General features: G+C 48.3%; 13 protein-coding genes and 1 non-coding gene across 14 annotated transcripts; 7 read left to right on the top strand and 7 right to left on the bottom strand.

Annotated features, from left to right (window-relative positions):
* Positions 1 to 16: 16 nt before the first annotated feature.
* Positions 17 to 484, bottom strand: J056_003583 (Peptide-N(4)-(N-acetyl-beta-glucosaminyl)asparagine amidase; the record flags this gene model as incomplete). The annotated part of the gene is made up of 1 exon (XM_009268799.1): positions 17 to 484. The coding sequence occupies one exon, from the start codon at positions 482 to 484 to the stop codon at positions 17 to 19; it is 468 nt and encodes a 155-aa protein (XP_009267074.1).
* Positions 485 to 624: 140 nt separating this feature from the next.
* Positions 625 to 2011, top strand: J056_003582 (Serine/threonine-protein kinase 32A; the record flags this gene model as incomplete). Its single annotated transcript, XM_009268798.1, has 5 exons — positions 625 to 651; positions 701 to 716; positions 765 to 826; positions 877 to 1677; positions 1721 to 2011. 5 exons carry the CDS (start codon positions 625 to 627, stop codon positions 2009 to 2011), a joined length of 1197 nt encoding a protein of 398 aa, XP_009267073.1.
* A 127-nt stretch (positions 2012 to 2138) lies between these two features.
* J056_003581 (uncharacterized protein) lies at positions 2139 to 2916 on the top strand (the record flags this gene model as incomplete). Its single annotated transcript, XM_009268797.1, has 2 exons — positions 2139 to 2264; positions 2317 to 2916. 2 exons carry the CDS (start codon positions 2139 to 2141, stop codon positions 2914 to 2916), a joined length of 726 nt encoding a protein of 241 aa, XP_009267072.1.
* Positions 2917 to 3050: 134 nt separating this feature from the next.
* Positions 3051 to 3480, bottom strand: J056_003580 (Vacuolar protein-sorting-associated protein 25; the record flags this gene model as incomplete). Its single annotated transcript, XM_009268796.1, has 3 exons — positions 3051 to 3068; positions 3124 to 3266; positions 3312 to 3480. The coding sequence occupies 3 exons, from the start codon at positions 3478 to 3480 to the stop codon at positions 3051 to 3053; spliced, it is 330 nt and encodes a 109-aa protein (XP_009267071.1).
* A 295-nt stretch (positions 3481 to 3775) lies between these two features.
* Positions 3776 to 5418, top strand: J056_003579 (Inosine-5'-monophosphate dehydrogenase; the record flags this gene model as incomplete). The annotated part of the gene is made up of 2 exons (XM_009268795.1): positions 3776 to 4763; positions 4811 to 5418. The coding sequence occupies 2 exons, from the start codon at positions 3776 to 3778 to the stop codon at positions 5416 to 5418; spliced, it is 1596 nt and encodes a 531-aa protein (XP_009267070.1).
* An 89-nt stretch (positions 5419 to 5507) lies between these two features.
* On the bottom strand, positions 5508 to 6493 carry J056_003578 (Eukaryotic translation initiation factor 2 subunit alpha; the record flags this gene model as incomplete). The annotated part of the gene is made up of 3 exons (XM_009268794.1): positions 5508 to 6305; positions 6357 to 6407; positions 6452 to 6493. The coding sequence occupies 3 exons, from the start codon at positions 6491 to 6493 to the stop codon at positions 5508 to 5510; spliced, it is 891 nt and encodes a 296-aa protein (XP_009267069.1).
* A 614-nt stretch (positions 6494 to 7107) lies between these two features.
* Positions 7108 to 7179, top strand: J056_004988. The gene has a single exon. It is a non-coding gene; the product is annotated as a tRNA-Asp (tRNA).
* A 185-nt stretch (positions 7180 to 7364) lies between these two features.
* Positions 7365 to 9849, bottom strand: J056_003577 (uncharacterized protein; the record flags this gene model as incomplete). The annotated part of the gene is made up of 2 exons (XM_009268793.1): positions 7365 to 8201; positions 8257 to 9849. 2 exons carry the CDS (start codon positions 9847 to 9849, stop codon positions 7365 to 7367), a joined length of 2430 nt encoding a protein of 809 aa, XP_009267068.1.
* A 24-nt stretch (positions 9850 to 9873) lies between these two features.
* J056_003576 (50S ribosomal protein L4) lies at positions 9874 to 10650 on the bottom strand (the record flags this gene model as incomplete). The annotated part of the gene is made up of 2 exons (XM_009268792.1): positions 9874 to 10586; positions 10635 to 10650. The coding sequence occupies 2 exons, from the start codon at positions 10648 to 10650 to the stop codon at positions 9874 to 9876; spliced, it is 729 nt and encodes a 242-aa protein (XP_009267067.1).
* A 27-nt stretch (positions 10651 to 10677) lies between these two features.
* Positions 10678 to 13357, top strand: J056_003575 (Protein SGT1; the record flags this gene model as incomplete). The annotated part of the gene is made up of 2 exons (XM_009268791.1): positions 10678 to 10940; positions 10993 to 13357. The coding sequence occupies 2 exons, from the start codon at positions 10678 to 10680 to the stop codon at positions 13355 to 13357; spliced, it is 2628 nt and encodes an 875-aa protein (XP_009267066.1).
* A 139-nt stretch (positions 13358 to 13496) lies between these two features.
* On the bottom strand, positions 13497 to 14242 carry J056_003574 (Transmembrane protein; the record flags this gene model as incomplete). Its single annotated transcript, XM_009268790.1, has 2 exons — positions 13497 to 13695; positions 13749 to 14242. The coding sequence occupies 2 exons, from the start codon at positions 14240 to 14242 to the stop codon at positions 13497 to 13499; spliced, it is 693 nt and encodes a 230-aa protein (XP_009267065.1).
* Positions 14243 to 14434: 192 nt separating this feature from the next.
* On the top strand, positions 14435 to 16925 carry J056_003573 (AFG3-like protein 2; the record flags this gene model as incomplete). Its single annotated transcript, XM_009268789.1, has 2 exons — positions 14435 to 16833; positions 16880 to 16925. 2 exons carry the CDS (start codon positions 14435 to 14437, stop codon positions 16923 to 16925), a joined length of 2445 nt encoding a protein of 814 aa, XP_009267064.1.
* Positions 16926 to 17184: 259 nt separating this feature from the next.
* On the top strand, positions 17185 to 17547 carry J056_003572 (uncharacterized protein; the record flags this gene model as incomplete). Its single annotated transcript, XM_009268788.1, has 1 exon — positions 17185 to 17547. The coding sequence occupies one exon, from the start codon at positions 17185 to 17187 to the stop codon at positions 17545 to 17547; it is 363 nt and encodes a 120-aa protein (XP_009267063.1).
* Positions 17548 to 17737: 190 nt separating this feature from the next.
* On the bottom strand, positions 17738 to 21199 carry J056_003571 (Protein FAM40A; the record flags this gene model as incomplete). Its single annotated transcript, XM_009268787.1, has 9 exons — positions 17738 to 18074; positions 18134 to 18493; positions 18548 to 18566; positions 18617 to 18653; positions 18699 to 18802; positions 18865 to 18970; positions 19027 to 20421; positions 20475 to 20563; positions 20608 to 21199. 9 exons carry the CDS (start codon positions 21197 to 21199, stop codon positions 17738 to 17740), a joined length of 3039 nt encoding a protein of 1012 aa, XP_009267062.1.
* Positions 21200 to 21260: the final 61 nt, after the last annotated feature.

Genomic DNA, 21260 nt, shown 5'->3' with positions numbered 1-21260 from the left:
GAGAGTAAAGGATAAATTACATATTATAATACCACAGACCAGCGTAGACTGAGAGGAGTGCGATACCAATGAGCAAATGAGAGTTGAACTCGCTGCTAGAACTGCCATTTGACTTTGCAGCAGGCTTACCACCTAAAGTCTGCCCTTTACCGGAGAAAGCAGAGCCTTTGGAGTGCTCTTTGGAGTACTTCTTGAGCGCTGCCTCAATCGCAGCAGCGTTTGCACCCTTTATCGTTTCTAGCACTTTATCGCCGATAAGAAAGATAAAAGTGGGCATTGCGCTAATTCTGTACTTTGCAGCCACGTCTTTCGCTGTGTCAGTATTGCATTTGAAGAAGTTGACTGAGGGAAATTGCTTAGAGAGAGCCTCGTAGCGTGGGGCTATGGTGACACAAGGACCACACCAATCAGCGTAGAAATCAATCACGCTCAGTTTGCCAGCTTGAAGTTGGTTTAAATCACCAAGTGAATGCAATTCGATCATTTGGAGTGTAAAGTGATGGAAGAGTGGGATTAAGGGTGAATTGTTGCTTGTTCTTATGGATAACCTGAAATAATACCTCAAATACCGTCTCTACCTCCACATATTCCGCACCTCCACACTCTTCGCTTTATACTCTCATCATGGGCGGCATATGCTGCAAGCCAAATGTAAGTTCAGGCGTTCTTCGCGCTGTAAATAACACTCACGCTCCTCTAGAAGATTGATTTCGATGGTATGTGTGCTCCTCACCGGCTACCCAGACTCACTAACACATGCACAGGCCCAGTCGATCTGTGGCATTTCAGCCTCCTTAGAGCTGTAGGAAAGGGCGCTTTCGGAAAGGTGGGTATGTCTCAAATATCCCCGCTTTCATCTCACTCCGGCTTCTTTAGGTCCGTGTCGTACAGCACAAGCACACTAAGAAACTCTACGCGCTCAAGTACATAAACAAAGAAAAATGCGTTAAAATGCGGGCTGCCGATAACATAATCCAAGAACGTCGCTTGCTTGAGGAAATTGACCATCCTTACGTCGTCAACTTGCGCTACGCCTTCCAAGATGACGAAAATCTCTTTATGGTCATCGATTTAGAACTTGGCGGTGACTTACGCTTCCACCTCGAGCGTAACGGCGCGTTTGATGAACGCTCTGTCAAAATCTACATCGCTGAGATCGCACTAGCCCTAGACTACTTGCATCAGAGACGCATCGTTCATCGCGATGTGAAGCCCGATAATATTCTCCTAGACGATGCTGGTCATGCCCACCTTACTGATTTTAACATCGCTTGCTTCCTTGGAAAACGCCCGCTTACCGGCGTCGCTGGAAGTATGGCGTATATGGCTCCAGAAGTGCTGGAAAAGAGAGGCTATTTCACTACTGTCGACTGGTGGTCACTCGGTATTGTCGCCTTCGAGCTCATTTTCAATAAGAGACCATTCAGAGCCAAGACAAACTCAAGTCTCACAAACGCTATCAAGACACAAGAGCTCATTTTCCCTGAAGATGCTAAGGAAAAGGTTTCACAGGAAGGATTGAGCGCTATCAATGGTCTCTTGGAACGCGATCCTGATCATAGACTGGGTTGCAGTCAAGATGGCGGCTTTGAAGCTCTCATGGCTCATCCCTGGTTCAAGACGCTTGATTGGGAGAAACTACAGACCAAGCAAGAAATGCCTAACTTTTTACCAGACGTGAGTTGTTCTTTTAGTCTCTCCCCCTCTAACAATCCAGCAGTCAAAGAAAGCAAATTTTGACGCTACACATGAATTGGAAGAGCTGTTGCTGGAGGATAACCCCCTCAAAGCCAAGAAACGTGACCCGAAGCGGGATGTTACACAACTAGAACCTGCGTGGGTGAAGATGGAGGAAAAATTTGGCGTGTACGATTACACGAAGATGCGGAGAAAAAGCTATTTCAGACCAAATGGTGACCCAACAGAGACAATAACAAAACCGGATCAACCACTAGTATCAATTGAAGAACAGCCGAACCAGTCTTCTACCCTTACAAATTTGAATGCTTAAAGATTGTGAAACCGGTTAGATGAAATGGCACATACCAAATGGATGAAAAGAATATATCATATCCTATCTGAATATCATATTTTAATTGTAAATTTCCTTTTCGTTGTTGATAAGTACGACCAACACTATGCCTAAAGACGCAACAAAGAAGTCAATCAATGAAGGCAGAAAGGGTAATGAGAACGTGAAGAAAGCTACGCAGCAGAATACACAGAAGAATGCTGGGAAGAAAGAGGATAAATTTGAAGATCAGGTTGGTGCATGTTAAGCGGATAATAAGAACCAACCAGCTAACTTATCTATAGGATGAGATCAATATCAACGAGTACAACAGCGATAGCAGTGATTCAGACGGCAGCTCTGACGAAGAAGCCATCTCAAAGGAGTCCAAACCTGTGCCAAAAGTGCCAACCAACTCCCAGGTTAAAGCGAAATTGGGTAAAGCAGCTTCCAAGAAGAACAAGAGGGGTGTAGTATTTGTTGGACATATCCCTCATGGTTTCTACGAGAATGAAATGAGAGCATATTTCTCTCAATTTGGTGATATAACGAGACTTAGACTATCACGTAACAAGAAGACAGGCAAGAGTAAGCATTATGCCTTTATAGAGTTTGAGAGTCTCGAAGTTGCGGAGATCGTAGCTGAGACTATGAACAACTACCTCATTGAGAATAGATTGCTGGTTGTGGAAGTGTTGGATGACAAGGATATAAACGAGCACCTCTTCAAAGGAGCCAATCGCAAGTTTAGACCAACGCCTACTGACAGAATAGAGAGATTGAATTTCAATAAGGAGAAGACCGAGGAGGAGAAACAGAAGGCTGTAAGCAAGTACCAGAAAGCACTTGAGAAGAAGCAGCAGAAGCTCGATAAGAAGGGCATCGATTATAAGATTCCAATGTAACTTTATTTATTGAAATTGTTAGAAAAATTTCACGCCTTCGCCTTGACTGGATTTTATAATCGCAGCCTTGGATTGTTTTGTGAGTATGTTTATGGCCATCTTAAGGATTTCTACAGGTAATTGGTGCAATTCACTCAGATGGCTGTACTCGCCTTGTGTGAGCTCATAATAAGTCAGAGGCGTGTTAAGCTGTGCTGTGTTTAAAACGTAGTCGTAAACAATTTCAGACCATTCAGCTAAGCTTCTCCAGTACACCCAGACGCTATCTTTACTCGCATCTGTAAACGCAGCTACACCGTCCTTAACGATTGATTCGAGGATAGCACCGATAAAATCCTTGGACGCAGCCCCTGTAGCTTATTCAGCTATAAACTCAACACTATCTCTTTACACACGCTTTATCTTGTCATTCGCCCATATGTCATCGCTATAACTCAATTTGAACTGCCGCCGCTGCTTGCATGTTGCGAGTATGTGCCTCTGCCACAGACTAAGTTGCTGGGATAGTGTAGTGCCATTCGGCTGCTGTGTGTAGAATGGTGGAAATTCACTGATCGTCGTCATCCAGATAGAGAGCTGATGGAAAGCAGATGAAAAAGGAATAGAGATGCGAGGATTTGGATTGGAGATTTGTATTCTTAGACTACGCTTTGTAGCATATCTCCAATCGCATCTTCATCTTCTCCGATACAGCTGTTAAACCCGAACGACACATCGAGCACTAACTTAATTACCCGCTAGAGCCTCTCACCCTTAAATCCGCTATCTCCACTGTGCAATTCCCCCGACGGCCAACTTGAGCGAAACTTTGTTCGCGTTCACCTCTTGCATTACTACAACCACAAGCATCTCACTGAAAATGCCAGAAATGAATGCCAACGATGCGCTTGCACACCTCAAATCCTACGAAGAAAGAGACGGTCTCTCTGTGCAATCACTGATGGACTCAAAGACCCGCGGTGGACTCACCTATCAAGATTTCCTCGTACTCCCAGGCCACATAAACTTTGACAGCGCCAGCGTCAGCCTCAAGACAAAGGTTTCTCGCAACATTGAGCTCTCAGCGCCATTCGTGTCTTCGCCAATGGACTCTGTCACCGAGACTGATATGGCTACGTACATAGCTCTCATGGGCGGTATTGGTATCATTCATCACAACAACACTCCAGAAGAACAAGCTAATATGGTGCGCCAGGTGAAAAAATTCGAGAACGGTTTTATCACGGATCCAATCTGTCTCAAACCAACGGCTAAAGTGAGCGACGTACTCGATATCAAGGATAAGCTCGGCTTTGGTGGTATTCCTATAACTGAGTCGGGTGCCTTACACTCTAAACTCCTCGGTATCGTTACAGCGAGAGACATTCAATTCCAGAACCTCAACGCGGAAGTGAAGGAAGTTATGACGACTGACTTGGTCACAGGCAACCACGGTATCAACTTGGAGGAGGCCAATAAGATTTTGCGCGTTTCTAAAAAGGGTAAATTGCCTATCGTCGATTCGAAGGGTAACCTCAGCGCACTGCTCGCTAGATCAGATTTACTTAAGAATCTCAACTTCCCATTAGCATCTAAACATCCAGAGACTAAGCAGTTGTACTGTGGTGCATCTGTCGGTACCAGAGACGCAGACAAGGAGCGTCTTCGCCTGCTTGTTGAGGCTGGTCTCGATGTTGTCATCCTCGACTCCTCACAAGGTAACTCGGTGTACCAGATTAACATGCTCAAATGGACCAAGGAAAACTTTAAGAAATTGGACGTGATTGCTGGAAATGTCGTCACTAGAGAGCAAGCAGCACAGCTGATCAGCGCTGGTGCTGATGGATTACGTATTGGTATGGGATCAGGTGGGTGTGGAAATTTCGACGCTGCTCCCTCTAACACATGTCACAAGGCTCCATTTGTATCACCCAGGAAGTCATGGCTGTGGGCAGACCACAAGGTACTGCCGTCTACGCTGTTGCAGAATTTGCCAACCAGTTTGGTGTCCCATGTATCGCCGACGGTGGTATTGGCAATGTCGGTCACATAGTCAAAGCGGTGTGCCTCGGTGCGTCGGCGTGCATGATGGGTGGTATGTTAGCAGGCACGACTGAATCACCTGGTGAATACTTCTACCATCAAGGCCAGCGCGTGAAGGCTTACCGTGGAATGGGTTCGATTGATGCCATGCAGCACAAGCTCAAGAAGAAGAGCGCAACAGCTGAGAGTGACACTAAGGACAATGCTGCTAGTGGTCGCTACTTCTCTGAGTCTGACTCAGTCAAGGTGGCACAAGGTGTCAGTGGTGATGTTGTTGATAAGGGCTCGATCACCAAATTTTTACCTTATCTCTACAATGGTCTCCAACACTCCCTCCAGGATATGGGTGAGAAGAGTATCACTGAGCTGCAAAAGTCAGTCAAAGATGGTAAGGTTAGGTTTGAGTTGCGCACTGCCTCAGCTCAGCTGGAAGGTGGTGTCCACGGTTTGAACAGCTACACTAAGCGTCTGTTTGCTTAGTGCGCAAGTACGTATAGAATGATTCACGTTTTCTCTTCTTTTTGGATTATATAAAATGAAAATATTTATGCATTAACAATGCACCCCGTTTAATCACTTTCAGACTCATCGCCCGACACTTCAGCATTCTCCTTCTCGACTCTCTCCATGAGGGCCTGGAGCTCGTTGTCTTCGGATTCAGACACGGCCTTTGGCTTCATCTTGATGTTAACCTCGCCGCCATACTTTTTCATCTCATCTTGAACGACCTGCACGGCTTTCTCGAGGAGAGAAAGGCCGCCTTGCTTGTCGGTGCTGGTAGTGCTGACGACGTAGAGAGGTGGAGCGACGAGTTTAATCTTAATAGGGATAGATTCAGTTTGGAGGGATTCGCAAGCTTTGAGCGCGCCCTTGATAGCGTCAATACCATCGTACCCGAAACAAGTAACCTCCAAATCAGATCTAATTTTGACAGGCTGGGGAGTGAGTCTTCTTGAGATGTTTGCCTTGAGTTCGCGCAGGATATCCTCGCTGACTTCTAATTGATTGAATATCATGTCTGGTTCAGAGATGGACAGTTTAAAAGCATCGTAAGAGTGGCCGTATTTTCTATGCAGAGGCCAAGCTACATCTGAGTAAATCTTTTCAGCGTCGATGCCCAATTTACCTGAAACGTGTGCCATTATCGACGACACTGCCTTGGATTTGTTGAAGCGTTCTTCGCACTTGAGTACGTCTTCCGGAGACACACGACGCTTGGAAAGATCAATGTAGCCTTTCTCCTTGTCTACACGCAACACAACGACTACTTCATTGCGACCGACCCTGATCAGCTTCTGGATTGACCTTATGCGACGACGTGAAAGCTCGGAGAGGAGTATCATTCCTTCGATACCGTCGTATTCGAGCTGGGTGAGGGTGTTTAATTGGGTTCATTCACTTATTCCATCCACACTCACCAGTTGCACATATGCACCCATTTCTGCTATTTGACGCACTTGCACCATCACCTGCTCTGCCTGTTAGTGTGTTCAACGCAGCCTTCCTCACTCACCAGCTCATCCACTTCCGGAAACTTCTGCTCGTAGAATCTCATTTTCGAAACGTTACTATAGTTTACTTGGGTGGTGTGAGTGAGTGAAGACGAAGACAGTGACAGTGATGATACTTCCTAAAATTTGTGTGCGGTGCTTGGGGATTGCTGGAGTGTATTGCGAGTGTTTTGTTGTGTAGCTGTGGTGCACCTCTTCTTCGCTGCTTGATTGGTGATGGAGGTGTGTTTTTCGATAAGGGTGGTATGGCTCGATGGGGTGGGGTGTTCAGAATATGGTGTTTGTGTGTGTAGCTGTCTGTAATTTTTTATTTCATTGTGCTGTTCGCTTGACTAAGTATCTCGAGTGTCTCAAGTTTCTCGATATCACTTGTACGCCCATTGAAAACTAACTTGCATGCAAAATGTACACTCCCTAGTAATTATATAGGCGAATATGTGCGTTAGATCTCTAATTTTCACTTTTTGCTATTTAGAGCGGTGTCACTGCGGTAGTAATGCCTTCGCAGCGAACATTGAGGTGATGGCTTGCTTTAAAGAGTGAAGAGGTGCAGTAAAACGAAAACTAGCCAGTGGTCACAAAAACAATTGGGGACTCTTTGAGTGTCAGGCAAATGTTACTCGGTATATATTTTTAAGGGTGAAAGCTGTATCAACAATCCTTGTTAGTATATCGGTTAGTACGCCCGCTTGTCACGCGGGAGAGCTGGGTTCAACTCCCAGACAGGGAGCATTTATTTTTGCTTTCGGTGATGCTGACTTTTCTTTTTCTTGATAATACTTTATTCGTTTATTTTCGAAGTGTGCTTTTTTGTGTGTTGGTGTAAGCTGAGAAGGTTTACAACTTGACGCACACAGAGGGAGTGAGAGTGGAGTATATTCTAAAAGCACATCTAAAACTAAGGCCAAACTAAAATTACAAATGCAAATCATCGCCCAAGTAGTGCAATCTAGCACTAACGCTATCTTTCGAACCGAGTGTGAGAGAAGCAGCATCCTGAGCGAGATGGATGGCTTTGGTGAGGGGCTGGTGATGAGCGAGAGCGGCGAGGAGAGCTCCAACGAAAGAATCGCCAGCGCCGGTAGTATTAACGAGACGATCGGGTGTGTGGGGAGGGAGGTGTTGGACGAGGACGTATTGAGCGTCAGCGTGAGTGTTGGAGTCAGCATTGCTAGTAGTATCCACGCGATGTACCACTCGAGCATCTTTCTTGGAGGTTGACAGGAGCGCACCGTCGATACCTACCTCGCCCAACTCATCTTCGCGCACATGCGACACAAGTAGCACACCCTTTGCGCCACATTTGACAACAACATGTTTGGTGAGGGGCAGGAGCATGACGGCCATCTGTGCGATACCATCTTGAGTAAAGGGGCGCGGGAGGCACCTCTCCAAAGCGTCTCGGAAAGGCTGGTAGAGGCGGAGAGCATTGAGAGCCTCCCAGTACGCACTACTCTCTCTAACACGCGCGAAAGAGGTGCTCTGCGTCATTGCGCGCAGTTCGTGAGTGTTGGGTGTGACATGTGTGAGGAGGGGTTGGGAGTGTGGTTGTGATTGTAATTGTGAGTCTGCTTCCTCCCACATCTCCCAAGCTTCCAACACACGCACACTTTTCGCTACACTAGTGGGCTCGTAGAGGGTGGGGATGGCGCGTGCACGTGCATAACTGAGCACATGGCGCACGACACCCGCGCTGACGTTTCCATCGAGTGCAATGATGTGTGGGGAGTGTTTTTCGAGTACTTTTTCGACCTGGTGGGAGTGTAAGTGTGAGTAAGCCTACAATCAAATCAAATCAAACACTCACTTCGCTAAAAGGCATCTGATCAAGAGCATCAAAAGAAGCCACACCCTCGCGCAACTCACCCTCATTGTCTAAGAGGAGGTTGACGACGGGAGTGAGGGTGTTGTGAGGTGGGTCGACGAAGCCATCGGTGCGCATATGGAGGGCGGCAGCGGATGAGCGGAGGGAGTTGGCGAGGAGGTCAGCAGTGCTGGTGTTGGTGTTGCTACCTCCCACCGGCGCAATGAGAATGGCTGACTTCCCACCAGCTGCCCCTCGCAGCACCCGTCCAGCCGCTTCGGCGATGTTACGCCCTACACCCCCAGCGCTCACTGTCACTCTCCCGGGCGATGTGCTGTGTGGCTCACTTTTACTATCGTATTGCGCTGTCACGTCTATAGCTGCAGCGCCGATGATCACTATGTCGGCAGGGGCGGAGGTGTGAGAGGGAGTGTGAGTGTGTGGTATATCTTTTTGTGCATTTGCGTTAACTTTGGCGCCCACTTTAACTCCCGATTTAGCTATCATTGCAGCTTCAGTTTCAGCTATAGCCCTTGCCCTTACATTTGCCTGTGTCTGAGGTGTTGATGGAGCATCACTCAAACCACTCAAAGCACCCAAACCACTAGAACCACCCACTGGATACATCTTCTCGCCCACTCTGTCGTCTTTCTCCTTGTCCTCCAACAATCTATGATAATGAACGGCAATTTGTGCTCCGATTCGAGCGTTGTTTTCGACGAGGGCGATATTGCTGTGTATGGAGTTGTTGTCAGTGAGTTGAGCGATGCGATTGAGGAGCCAGGGAGTGATATCCTTTCCGAGTATGTTGTTATTCGCATGCTGGCTTTCTTGTACGGCTCTCTCGACAGCAATCTGTATACGACTGCCCTGTTCAGCGTACTGCGGGGGTATGGGAGCGCAGAAGAGAGCACCGCTTTGCAAACCCTGCGACGCAATACCCACCTGCGCCGCCTGGAGGGGTGAAAGGGAGTACTGCACGTGATGACCACTGTTTGGGGAGTAGAAAGCGGGGAAGTTGTAGTTTGGTTGGGCGGCTTCACCTACACTGGCCACAGTGACGCCGTGAGTCTCGAGATATTCCAAAGTGAGGGGAGTGTCGAGGATAGATTTCGCACCGGCACATATAACGTGAGTGGGTGAGCGGCTGAGTTCGATGAGGTCGGCACTGACATCCCAAGTACTCTGGGCGTTGCGGTGAACACCACCGATACCGCCCGTAGCGAAATGCTTTATACCGGCATGAGCGGCGAGAGTGATAGTGCCAGCGACGGTGGTGCCGCCTGTTCTGTGGAGAGCGGCAGCGGGAGCAATGTCGCGCCGAGAAATCTTCAGAGGGTTGCCGGAGTGGAGGGAGAGATGGGACAGTTGGGAATCAGAGAGACCGACACGTGGACAACCATCAATAACAGCAATATGCGCAGGTACGGCGCCTTGTTCGCGGATGACGGCTTCTAGTCGGGTGGCCGTAGTGTAGTTGAGGGGAGTGGGCAAGCCATGAGTGAGGATAGTGGACTCGAGCGCAACGATGGGTTTGCGCGTGGCCAGGGCGTCGACGATTTCGGCCGAGTATTTGAGCCGGGAGATGGAGGACATGGAAGTAAAGAAGAAAGAGATGGATTAGAGATGGGCATTGTCTACAAGGCGGGGAGAGTCAGTGAGCTCAACATCCACACTGTCACCGGCGTTTAAAGAAATTTTAGATTGGAGAAGGTTGAGTGCGTCGATGTCGACGACGAGGTTCTTAGAACGGAGGATGTCGTAAACATGGACGTCTTCAGGGGAAAGGGAGTCGATGGTAGGGATATTCCTAGAGGCCAGATGGATGAGTGAGTCGTCGGTGATGAATAGCGTTCTATCCAACAATTTGAGGTTGCTCAGTTGTTTGCAGAGTTTGTTTGTAGATGGAATATCCAGATTAGATTGATTAATAGCCATCAGCTGCGCCGATCTAATCTTATCAGATAGCGCTACTTTCATGCCCATCGACCACACTTTTTTATTCAATTTACGCGTCCAGTTGCGGGTGTTACGTGGGCCATGAGCCTGGCCACCGCCAACCAACAACGGCGATTGCTTCGTGCCCATTCTAGAATGACCTGTACCTTTCTGAGGACGTTGTTTTCTATGTGAGCCAGCGACTTCGTGCCTATTTTTCACGTGGGCTATACTCCCGTCTCTGTTGGACAGCAAGAAGGATCTAACGCAGGAGTGCAGGATATCCCTCCTTAACGGAACATTGAAGATATTCCCAGGCAAGGGGACTACTTGCTTCTCAACAAAGCCAGTCTTTGGGTGAAATAGATGTTTGAGGGGGATATGCAGGAGCGTGTCTGTAGGGTATTTGAATTGTAATTTTATTGATTTTGCTATCCACTCACCTCTAACCAAATTCATCTTGATCGTCCTTGTTTAAACCTTGAAATGAGCTCAAATTCAACTATTCATTATAAATTACATAAACAACTCGATGAATCTAGTCTAAGCGCAGTGGCCACAGTTATTCTATCCACCGTCGATCAATTACTCTGCAAATACAACTACCTGTGGCACAAGGACCCATTCGAGTTGACCGTCTCCGATAATGCCCTTAATGGTTCCATCCGAGTGGGCGATTCGATTGAGGATGAGTGGGTTACTCTCTGGATTCTTATCCAACTTTCCATCACTTATGATTTTGTTATTGAGTGGGTGGTTATATCGCCAAGGCTATTCAAACACCCGCTCACTCTCACCTAGAACACACGACGACGACGGTCAGTTCATCCTCATTGAGGCTGCTGAACAGCTACCTAGCTGGCTCACTCCAGAGAGGGCTGTGAACAGGCTATGGGTGTACAAGGGGAGGCTACACTTGATTGGATTGGAATCACACCCAGACACTCCATTAAGCACAAGCACAGCTATCCAACTTATCACTAACCCCTCCACACCCACTCTCGCCCCTTTACATGTCGAAAACGCCGCTTTCTCCCGCACGCATATCTATCCTGAAGCGTTAAGCAGCCATCAGCACACTTTCAACGCTTTCCTTCCATCGCCACTTGCACACCTTTGCGCACTCACCAGCACACACACTCCACACCGACAACTGGCTTCCACCCTCACTCAAATGGCCGTAGAAGCTTTCTGTTCGCGCGACGCAGCTGGTACACGCGCAGCTCAGAGGATGTCGCGTTTTAAACCCACGCAGGCACATGGATCAAATGGCTCTGACTCACTCCCCGTCTCCCTCACCCTCACTCGCACCGCCTACGCTCAACTCCAAGGCCAGCCCTTCCACCCCCCTAGAGTATTTAACAGCGATAGATGGCCCAACTCGGGTAAAGAACGCGATTGGCGTGATAAAGGTATGAAATTGGCCTGTGGGTTTGAGATTCTATATGATGAGAGTAAAGGGGATGTCCGGGGTGCACAAGGTACACTAAATACACAAAACTCTCAAAACTCTCAAAACCCTCAAGATACTCCTTCTCCGCAACTCACCAAATACCTCAACACACTCCTCCAAATAGGTTTCTTCAAGGGCGAGATAGAGGGTAGTGCGGCGTACGTGGAGAGATACACGCAGGCAGTGCATACGTGGCACTCTATCAGACAGGCTGGGGGGGAGTATGACAAACGTTTCTCCTTTGCGGGCGAGGTTGAGCGTTTGCTTGGGGAGAGTGAGGAGGATGACCGTGGACACGCTCACTCTCACACCAACACCAATATCCTCCCTGAAGACGACGATAGCTGGCTCAACATCAACGCTGACAGTTTCGACGATTACCTCGCTCAGCGTATGCAGGGAAGTCACGCGGAGCGTCACCATGACGCACACCTACACTCCTCCGCTGACACTCTAGCCCACTTTAGCGATAAGCTTCACGCTTTTGTCGATCGTGAGGGTGGTATGGACCAAGCTAAATTCGGTGAAGATGACTTATTTTCCGATGAGGAGGGGGAAAGCAGTGGTGAGAGCGATAGCGATAGCCAAGATGGAAACAAAAAGAAGGATAAAGATAAAGAAGCAGACGCAGACAAAGCTACAAACTCAATTGCAGAAAACACCCAGACCAAACAACACCGTCTAAACACCCTCGTCCCTTCACTGAATAAAGATGAATGGGGAGCATCGACGCAGAAGCCATCGCAACAGGAGAAACAGCGTGAAGAAGATGCCACAGTTGATATTTCCCCTGCAAACCAAACACACCTCCTCAACACACTCCATCAATACATCTCCGACCCCATCGAACAGAGACAGGTAGAGGAAGATGCCCGGCTGCGTCGCCCACATTTTGCACCTGAGAAATACGACGGTTGGTCAGATGAGGAGGAGGAGGACGGTGGAAATGAGGAGGCTAGAGATGCGGAGAGACTCAAGAGTGGAGTTAAGGAATTAGGGCAGGATGAGATGGAGGATGTCGAGAACCTTCCCCAGGTTGTCAATCTCCATGCTGAAGACGATATTGATATGCAAAATGAACAGACTGATTTCCTCGCCTTTTCTAGAGAGGCGCTTGGGATTGATGACAAAATGTGGAACAAGATCCTCACTGAGAGGAGAGCAAATGGTGCTTTTGTGCCGGATGATGAAAGGATGGAGAAGAGAAATGTGGATGATGATGATGATGATGTGGAGGAGTCACCATCACACCATCCACAACCACCAAAACCACAACCCAGGATGGAAGACGTACGCGACCAGGATGCACCACAAACTCACACTCCCACTCACAATGCCAAACCAAACGATAAACTTGACTCGTTCGAAGCCGTCATGCACGCAATGGATACTGAACTGGCAAGAGCGAAACCTAAAGCTGAGACAAGTCAAAACACAAGAGAAAGCGGTGTGTCTGAAGAACTCGATGAAGATGAACAGCTGCGTGCAATGGACCACGAGCTCAAATCTATCTTATCACGCGTTGATCCTAACAACGAGACACTGGATGACAATTTCGACGACCAAGATATTGACGACGAACAACTCCAACAGGGTGACTACTCGACTATGAGGAACTTCCTCGAATCTTTTAAAGCTCAGAGTGGCCTCAGTGGACCCGTAAGCAATCTTGCTGGCTCATTTGGTGAGAGGCTGCCGAGAGATTACGAGTGAGAGAATTATTTGTACACTATGTTATTGTTATTGTTATTGCTACAATTGCTACAATTGCTACAATTGCTTTAATTACTATAATTACAACTCCATTTACTCCAAAATAAACTACATTTCCACTGATCTTTCATCTTACCTCTCACAGATTGTTTGTTCCGATGTATCCCACAAACAGAGCGTGCAAGAGTGTAGCAGCCAATGCACTCAGGTCCACGAAACTACTGAGAGAATGTAATATGTTAAATTTCATGTTTAGCTTGTGCATTTCAGGCGAAACATCTGTTTTCTTTTCTTGGCTTGCTTCGTCTGCTTCCAATCGATGACGGGCGAACATGAAGCTGAGAGGGTAGTTAATTAGATAACTGGCTCAGATGTTTACGCGCCAACCCACTCAGTTGTAGCCGGAGCGAGTACCGCCAAGTTGACAAAGTGAGCCAAACCGACAGCAGCGAGGAGGATAGTGTTGAAAGCATCCGTGTGGATGGTGTGGATAGCTGAGTAAACACCCGCGTACTCCAATCCCCTAACGACCTCGCACAGACTGCCGAAATCGAGCGCGTGGGCGCGGTGTACGATCCACCTACCAAGCAAAGCACTAGCAAGTGTACTTGCAACGATAGTGTATGCAGGTACTAATTTGGCTTGCAGTCTACCGAAAGTGTTTTTGGGCAATGTCTTGTATGTCACCACGGCCCCTATGTAGCTCTGCCACAACTGTACACCAAGTAGAGCACCAAGCAGAATCAGATATACAGCCCCACCGTTTTTGGTAAGTAGCGTGGTCATCCCGGGCCACGTACCATCCATGTTAGCCAATCGCGTAGATTCTACTATCTTATCGAATAATGGCACGTGTACGTGTAAGTCATCTATTGTGTTTTCCATGTGTGCTGGTTCTGCTATGTGCTGATGGTTCCGGTCAGAGAGGCATGAGTCGGACGAAATGGGACAGCGTGGATGCAATTCCCCATCAAGAATATCAACGACGCAGAAATATTTTTTAAATTTAAATTCTTTATTCCACTTTGATTTTCACTTGCTGCTCCCTCTCTCTCCTCCGTACGACGACGCTGAAATATGCACAGACTCAGCAATTTGCTCAGGCAGCGGTCTCTCAGGCCCACTGCCATCCCTAGAAGCTTAAACAGCTCAAATAGATATTTATCTCAGTCCCCCATCCTCCGCAGAGACGATAAGCGCCATGATGAGAAGAAACGCAACGACCAAGACGACGAAGAAGACTCAACTGACTCCAAGAAATCATCCGACAAACGCAAAAAGGACAAAAACAACGACAAAGACCAGGGCTCAGGTTTCCCTGGTGGTTTTCCTGGCGGTGGCGGTGGTCCCCACACCGAGATACGTATCAACGGTCAGCAACTCCTTATGATGGGCGTTGGTACCTACTTCACCTACAAGCTTCTCGTTCCGGAAGCAGGCGAGAGAGAAGTTACTTGGCAGGACTTCAGAACTGGCTACCTCGATAGAGGTTTGGTTGACAGACTCACCGTCGTCAACCGTAACAGAGTTAGAGTCAGCCTTCGTGGTGACGCTTCCTCTTCCTCCGGTCTCTATTTCTCCATTGGCAGCGTTGATGCGTTTGAACGTCACCTCGATGAAGCTCAAAAGGAGCTTGGCGTTCCAAACAACGAAAAGATTCCTGTCGCTTACCACGAAGAGACATCTCCACTCAACATGATCTTGCACTTCGCTCCCACTCTCCTTTTTGCTGGTTTGCTTTACTGGATGAGCAGAAGAGCCGGCGGTGGCAGTGGCGGTGGCGGCGGTATTTTTGGAATTGGTAAAAGTAGAGCTAAACTTTTCAATCAGGAGAGTGAAATTGGTACACGATTCAAAGATGTCGCCGGTATGGATGAAGCCAAAGAGGAAATCATGGAATTCGTTAAGTTCCTCAAAGAACCAGAGAAGTTTGAGAAATTAGGCGCTAAGATTCCACGCGGTGCTATCCTTTCTGGTCCACCTGGTACAGGTAAGACCCTCCTCGCCAAGGCAACTGCCGGTGAAGCTGGTGTACCTTTCCTCTCTGTCTCAGGTTCAGAGTTTGTTGAGATGTTTGTCGGTGTTGGTCCTTCTCGTGTACGTGACCTCTTCGCAACAGCACGCAAGAACATACCGTGTATCATCTTCCTAGATGAAATCGACGCCATTGGTAAATCTAGAGGCAAATCTGGTGGTATGGGTGGCGGAAATGACGAGCGTGAAAGTACCTTGAATCAGCTTCTAGTTGAGATGGACGGTTTTGCCTCCGATCAGCACGTAGTTGTCCTGGCCGGTACAAACAGACCAGATGTTCTTGATCCTGCCCTCATGCGTCCAGGTCGTTTCGACAGAAATATCACCGTTGACAGACCAGACGTCGGTGGCCGCTCTCAAATATTCCTCGTCCACCTCCGTCCACTCAAGCTAGACACCACCCTTAAGAAGGTCGGACCTCCATCTGAAGACAGCGACGCCGGACCAAGCTCGAGCGTCGGCAGACCAACCACAGATTTCCCAACGCCTAATCCAGCGCTATTCCAGCAGACGTCGATGGCCTTCTCAGGAGCAAATAACGATGTAACGGGAGGACCTGTTGTGATGGCGGAGGCTGTTGAAGATGACCTCACTCCAGCTGAGCGTCGTGAAAGGGATGCAAGGAAAATGATCACGTCAGACAACCCCTACAGTAACCTTGCCCACAGACTCGCGCTTCTCACTCCAGGATTCTCAGGTGCGGATATAGCCAACGTGTGCAACGAAGCTGCACTATACGCTGCCAGGAAGGGAGCTGAGTCAATAAATCTGATGCACTTTGAGCAAGCGATAGAGCGAGTAATTGCTGGACTTGAGCGCAAGAGTCGAGTTTTAGACAAGGAGGAGAAAAAGACGGTAGCATACCACGAAGCTGGACACGCTATCTGTGGGTGGTTCCTCGAACATGCCGACCCGTTAGTAAAAGTATCCATCATTCCACGCGGTGTTGGTGCACTCGGTTATGCTCAATACCTCCCTAAAGAGCGCTTTTTGTTCACTACGGAACAACTCATTGACAGAATGTGCATGACTTTAGGTGGACGTGTTTCGGAAGAGATCTTCTTTGGTAGAATTACTACTGGTGCGCAGGACGACTTGCAGAGAATCACCAAAATGGCTTTCGAAGTGTGCGCTAATTATGGTATGAACTCTGAAATAGGTCCTGTTAGCTATGGTGGTCGCGAGGGCAGCAGTGAAGGATTCCAGAAGCCGTTTAGCGAGAAGACGGGCGAAATGATTGACTTGCAAGTTAGGAATATGATCACTGAGGCACATAGACGTACACACGTCCTCTTGGGTGAGAGGAAGGAACTAGTGGAGAGAGTAGCACAGAAGCTGTTGATAAAGGAGGTGCTTTCGAGACAAGACATGATTGATCTGCTTGGGCCACGTCCTTTCGAACATACAAAAGATGAATTGGATAAGTTCTTGGAGGGCGATATGTGAGTGTCGTTTGGATGCTTTGGTACGTTGTTAATACAATCACAGCAAAAAAGCACCATCTGATACACAGACTCAAACGGAATCGCAGTAATGTTAGTAATTTATCCCTGTACAAATCTCATGCAAAATTCTAAAGTTATCGCGGAAATTTGCACTGGCAATGTCGCATTGTTGCATTGTTGCATTGTTGCATTATCGAATTCCATACCATGCACTCATGACACACTCTAGACACCGTCTGGGAATCCATTTCTTGTTGACACTGTGCGTTCCTGAGGAAATTAAAATTGTGCATATAAAGCCGATTCGATCAACCATCATCAAATCACGTCATCAAGCACTGCGGAGAAATGCGCACGCAACTATTACACCAAGTCTGCTTCAACCGCACAGTGCCAGTTTCTGGGCTCTACGTTAACAATTCGCGTCTGGTGGCGCACAACACAAGTGACTTGATCGAGTGCGATGATGGTTGCAAGGCATACGACTATGGTAATAAGGCGTGGGTGGTTGATGCAAATAAGGATATCAATCTTCTTATCGACGAGTGTGTCGAACGTAGCGAGGAACCCAGCGAGAACCAACTAGGAGACACAAGGAGTGTATCCGTAAATCGCCAGCTAGAATCCGGCGAGGAGCTTCTACGTCCCAAGATCACTACTGTCTTTCTTCTCTTTGTCGTCATGCTTTTTATTGAGTTTTATCTCGGATAGAAGAAGGCTAGAATGGAAACAATACACAAATAACACACTAAGCTTGACATATACCCTTTACGCAAATACACAATCACATGAACAATGACGGGCACTCAAAATTTTGATGTTACCTTTAGTATCACTCGAAATTGTACAAGTACACACTGGCATTCTCATTCTCATTCAAATATCACTCCCGCTTTTTCTTTCACTCTCCATACAAAAACTCAACCTCATCGACCCCAATGCCATTGGCACCGCCTGCAAAAGGCAATGGCTTCGGACTACCTGGCGGCGGTGAGAGATCCTGTTCGCCGGGGTGTTCATTGAGGTGAGAGGATTCATTCTGCGGCGACTTGAGTGCTCGATTAGGCGACGGAGGGAGTTGAGAGAGGGTTTGAGCGCTGATATGTTCCCAGTCGTTCAAGCCCCTCTGTGAACCGCTTTCATCCTCTCCACCAGGCTCTCCACGCTCACCGTGTTTACCGTTCTCGTCTTGTTCTTCTCCACCACGCCTATATCCCAGATCACCAACTGACACAACGCTGTAAAGGCACGTTAGCATAGCTGCAGCACATAAGAACCAAATCAACTCTCCACTCACCTCTCGCTATCGCTCACATCCTCGTAAGTCTGATCCACCCCGAGGAAGGTGTTGAGCTTGTGCCATGCATCCGAGCCTTTTTCGAGATGGTGCAGGTTGAGCTCCTTCAGCACATGGTCGAGACCTTGCGCATCGAACGAGTCACCCTCAACTCCTCCCAATATATCCTCCATGATGTCGTCGTACTCGTGCATGTCGTAGATATCATCTGCCTTGGCGTCATCTGAGTGCGGGTGTGACGGCGATTCCTCGTGTGCTTTCTCGTGTGAGTGTGACTGCGATTGCGATTGCGAATGCGAGCGCCTCTCCTTCGCTGGTGCAGCATCTACGTCGACGTGCTGTGTCTGTCCACCGGGTGTGCTTGTGTGGATTGTGAGTTGAGGATAGTGATTGTAAGAAGTCATGTATACTTACTTGTAATACTTCTCGTTGTCTTGATGTGTGGTTAGACGTTTTTGAGCTCCTATCATTAGCTACACCCACAGAATTTCACAAATGCTCGCAAAGATTGCTCTTGGGGCTTGCACTAGTGTCAGCTTGACTCATCAATTTAAACACAACCCACCAGCGAATCCTCAATCTCCTGATCGACATCCGCACTAGCCAACCACTCGTCTCTCAATTCAGGTCTGCAATTGAGATAGATAGCGGTAATGACTTTCATATTAGCTGGCGGTGTGCACGTTAGTTTTGTTTGTACGCCACCGCAAAAAAAAAACAACTTCACGCACACTGTCTCCATTTACGTCCGTAGTATGGCACCTGTCCCTTAATAATTTTGAGCACATACAGCTGCAAGCGCGGCTCAGAGATGCGTAACAGCCGCTTCAGCATGGCCTGTTGGTCATATTGTCAGTAAAACCACACAGCCGTCTCATTATACCATCTCTTACACTACTCTTGTACTGCACCAGCAACAACAACCTGTGAGTCCGCTTCTTGCTGAGTTTCTGCACAATGCGCATAAAGTTGATAGTCGCAAACAGATTACGCCAACTATAGCTGCGTGTATCGGGTTTCTCGAAAGTTTCGAAATCTGGTATACCATCGTTGCTATTGATGGAGGGCACTTTGCGATGAGGTGGATGGATGCTGGTGTTAGTGTTGCTATTGATAGCCCCATTATCGTTGTTTTTGCCGTTCGCCGCACAATAGTTGAAGAAATTGAGATCCTCCACCTCATGTTGCGTGCGCATCATACTCAAGACATCCTGGAAGCCATACATTTTCAACATGAGGAGGATGCAATTACTGTCTACGAGGAGTGTAGACAGCCACTGGAACTTCATCACATGCGACACCTTGAACCATTTGAGGAGAAGGAGTACAATAGCACTCACAGCCTTGCTCGTTATCTCGCGATGGCGCGCAACATCCATCTCGTCGAGGGATAGGGAGGGGTGCTCGCCATCGTGGTGCAGCGTTGTGTTCTGCGAATTGAGCGTGGCTAAGAGCAGCTTGAGCAGTACTATTACGCAGTTGTGAAGGTAGGGGAGTATTTCGCGGTAGAGCATTTCGATACGCATCAGTTTGGCCATGTACACTCTGTTGTCGGCGTGGAGGTAGGGGTGTAGTTGGGAGGCTATGGATGACGCGTCAAATTCATCAACAGGTGCTCCTATATCCTCTCCCGTATTGCTCTCACTCCCTTTTTCCCCCTCCGCCTCAGCGATCTCAGCATAGCGGTTGGTATAGCCCAGACTGCGCACAAAGTCTTTGCGAATTTGATGCGTCTGCCAGAGTGATATGGGGACGTGCATATGCGCAGCATACAGTCGTCCTGCTTCGTCGATGGATGTCGGTACCGATGAGGTATTCTCTGAGAAGGGGAATATGAATGGCTTTGTCTGATCAGTTTGGAACTGTGTCTTTTTAAGTTTAGAGCCTGGCGCCGGTGACGGTGGAGGAGTGGGAAGGGGAGTCCCTGGCATTGCTTCTGGTGCTGCTGTGTTTATATTGGAAGAGTTCCCACCTGAAACTGTGGGACCGACGGCGAACGCACTAGGGAGATCTTGTTTCGGAGCACTCGTTTTCAGCGGAGCTGGTGCAGATGCTAGAGCGAGACCGTTGAGTGGTAGTGGCTGCGCATTGGGCTTGTAGGTGGGGTATTTGAGAGAAGTCTGTGTGAAAAACTGCTGCAGGTCGACTGGATTGCTCTTAACGATCGTGTTGTCGTCTTTGGTGGCAAGGCTGCAGCTAAAGAGGTCGTATGAGAGCTCTTTGATTCGGTCGATATCTTTCCAGCCGCCGAGGACGACGAGGAGTGTCTTCCAGAGCAGCAAAAGGAGCTATTGTGTGTTAGTGTGTAATTAAGTGACTGAAGAATATCACATCTACGCACCTTCTTCACGGGATAGCCCTTGGCCGTCTTATCGCGCAGGCCAGACAGAAGGCTGAATAGATAAGTGGGCAGAGAAGGATCGAGGTGCACTTGAGAGGAATTAGAAAAGGTGTACATGAGCACGCTCACCCACTCAGATCCTCAGCAAACGAGTTGTCGTCGCGCAGTATCTGCACCATGTAGTAAAGCATCTCCATGTAACCGCCAAGTTCGATATTGAGCTGCTCGACAAAATCAGGTTCAGCGAGGTGAGCGTATTCGGAGTGCACGACGGCATGGAACGAGACAGCGGCCTGCAGTGCCTGAGTAACGCTCTGAAGACCACCGCACAGTCTAATCAGGTGCACGTTATCAATAATGCACTCTAGCTGATGCCTGGAGTTACGGGCTTCGCTAAAGGTGCCTTGGAATAAATAAAGCAGCTTGCGCGATGCTCTCAAGCGCTCTGACAGCTTATCGGCGTTGATGGCGCTTAGAAGGTCCTTTATGAGTGATTGGCGGTGGTCAAGCGGCTTGTCACGCCAGCTGCCACACTCCCCAACCTGCCACTCGTGCTTGTTGTCGAGCACACTGCGCACGTCGACATACGAGTAGAATTCGTTTAGCTCATTCGGCAGCGTGTCGTCGTCTGTGTAGTCGAAATCGAGGAACGTGTCGAATGGCTCCAGCTGTGGATTGGACTGCCTGCCTTGCCGCTCGTCGAGATCGTCTTCGATTGAGATCATCGGTGGTGGTGGTATGGAAGATGGAGAAATGGAGAGATACAGAATTCATCAGGCAGGTAAT

This window comes from Wallemia ichthyophaga (assembly GCF_000400465.1).
Source record: "Wallemia ichthyophaga EXF-994 unplaced genomic scaffold scaffold5, whole genome shotgun sequence".
NCBI lineage: Eukaryota > Fungi > Basidiomycota > Wallemiomycetes > Wallemiales > Wallemiaceae > Wallemia > Wallemia ichthyophaga.
The sequence above is the reverse complement of the archived record's forward strand: the minus strand, read 5'-3'. Positions and strand labels throughout refer to the sequence as shown.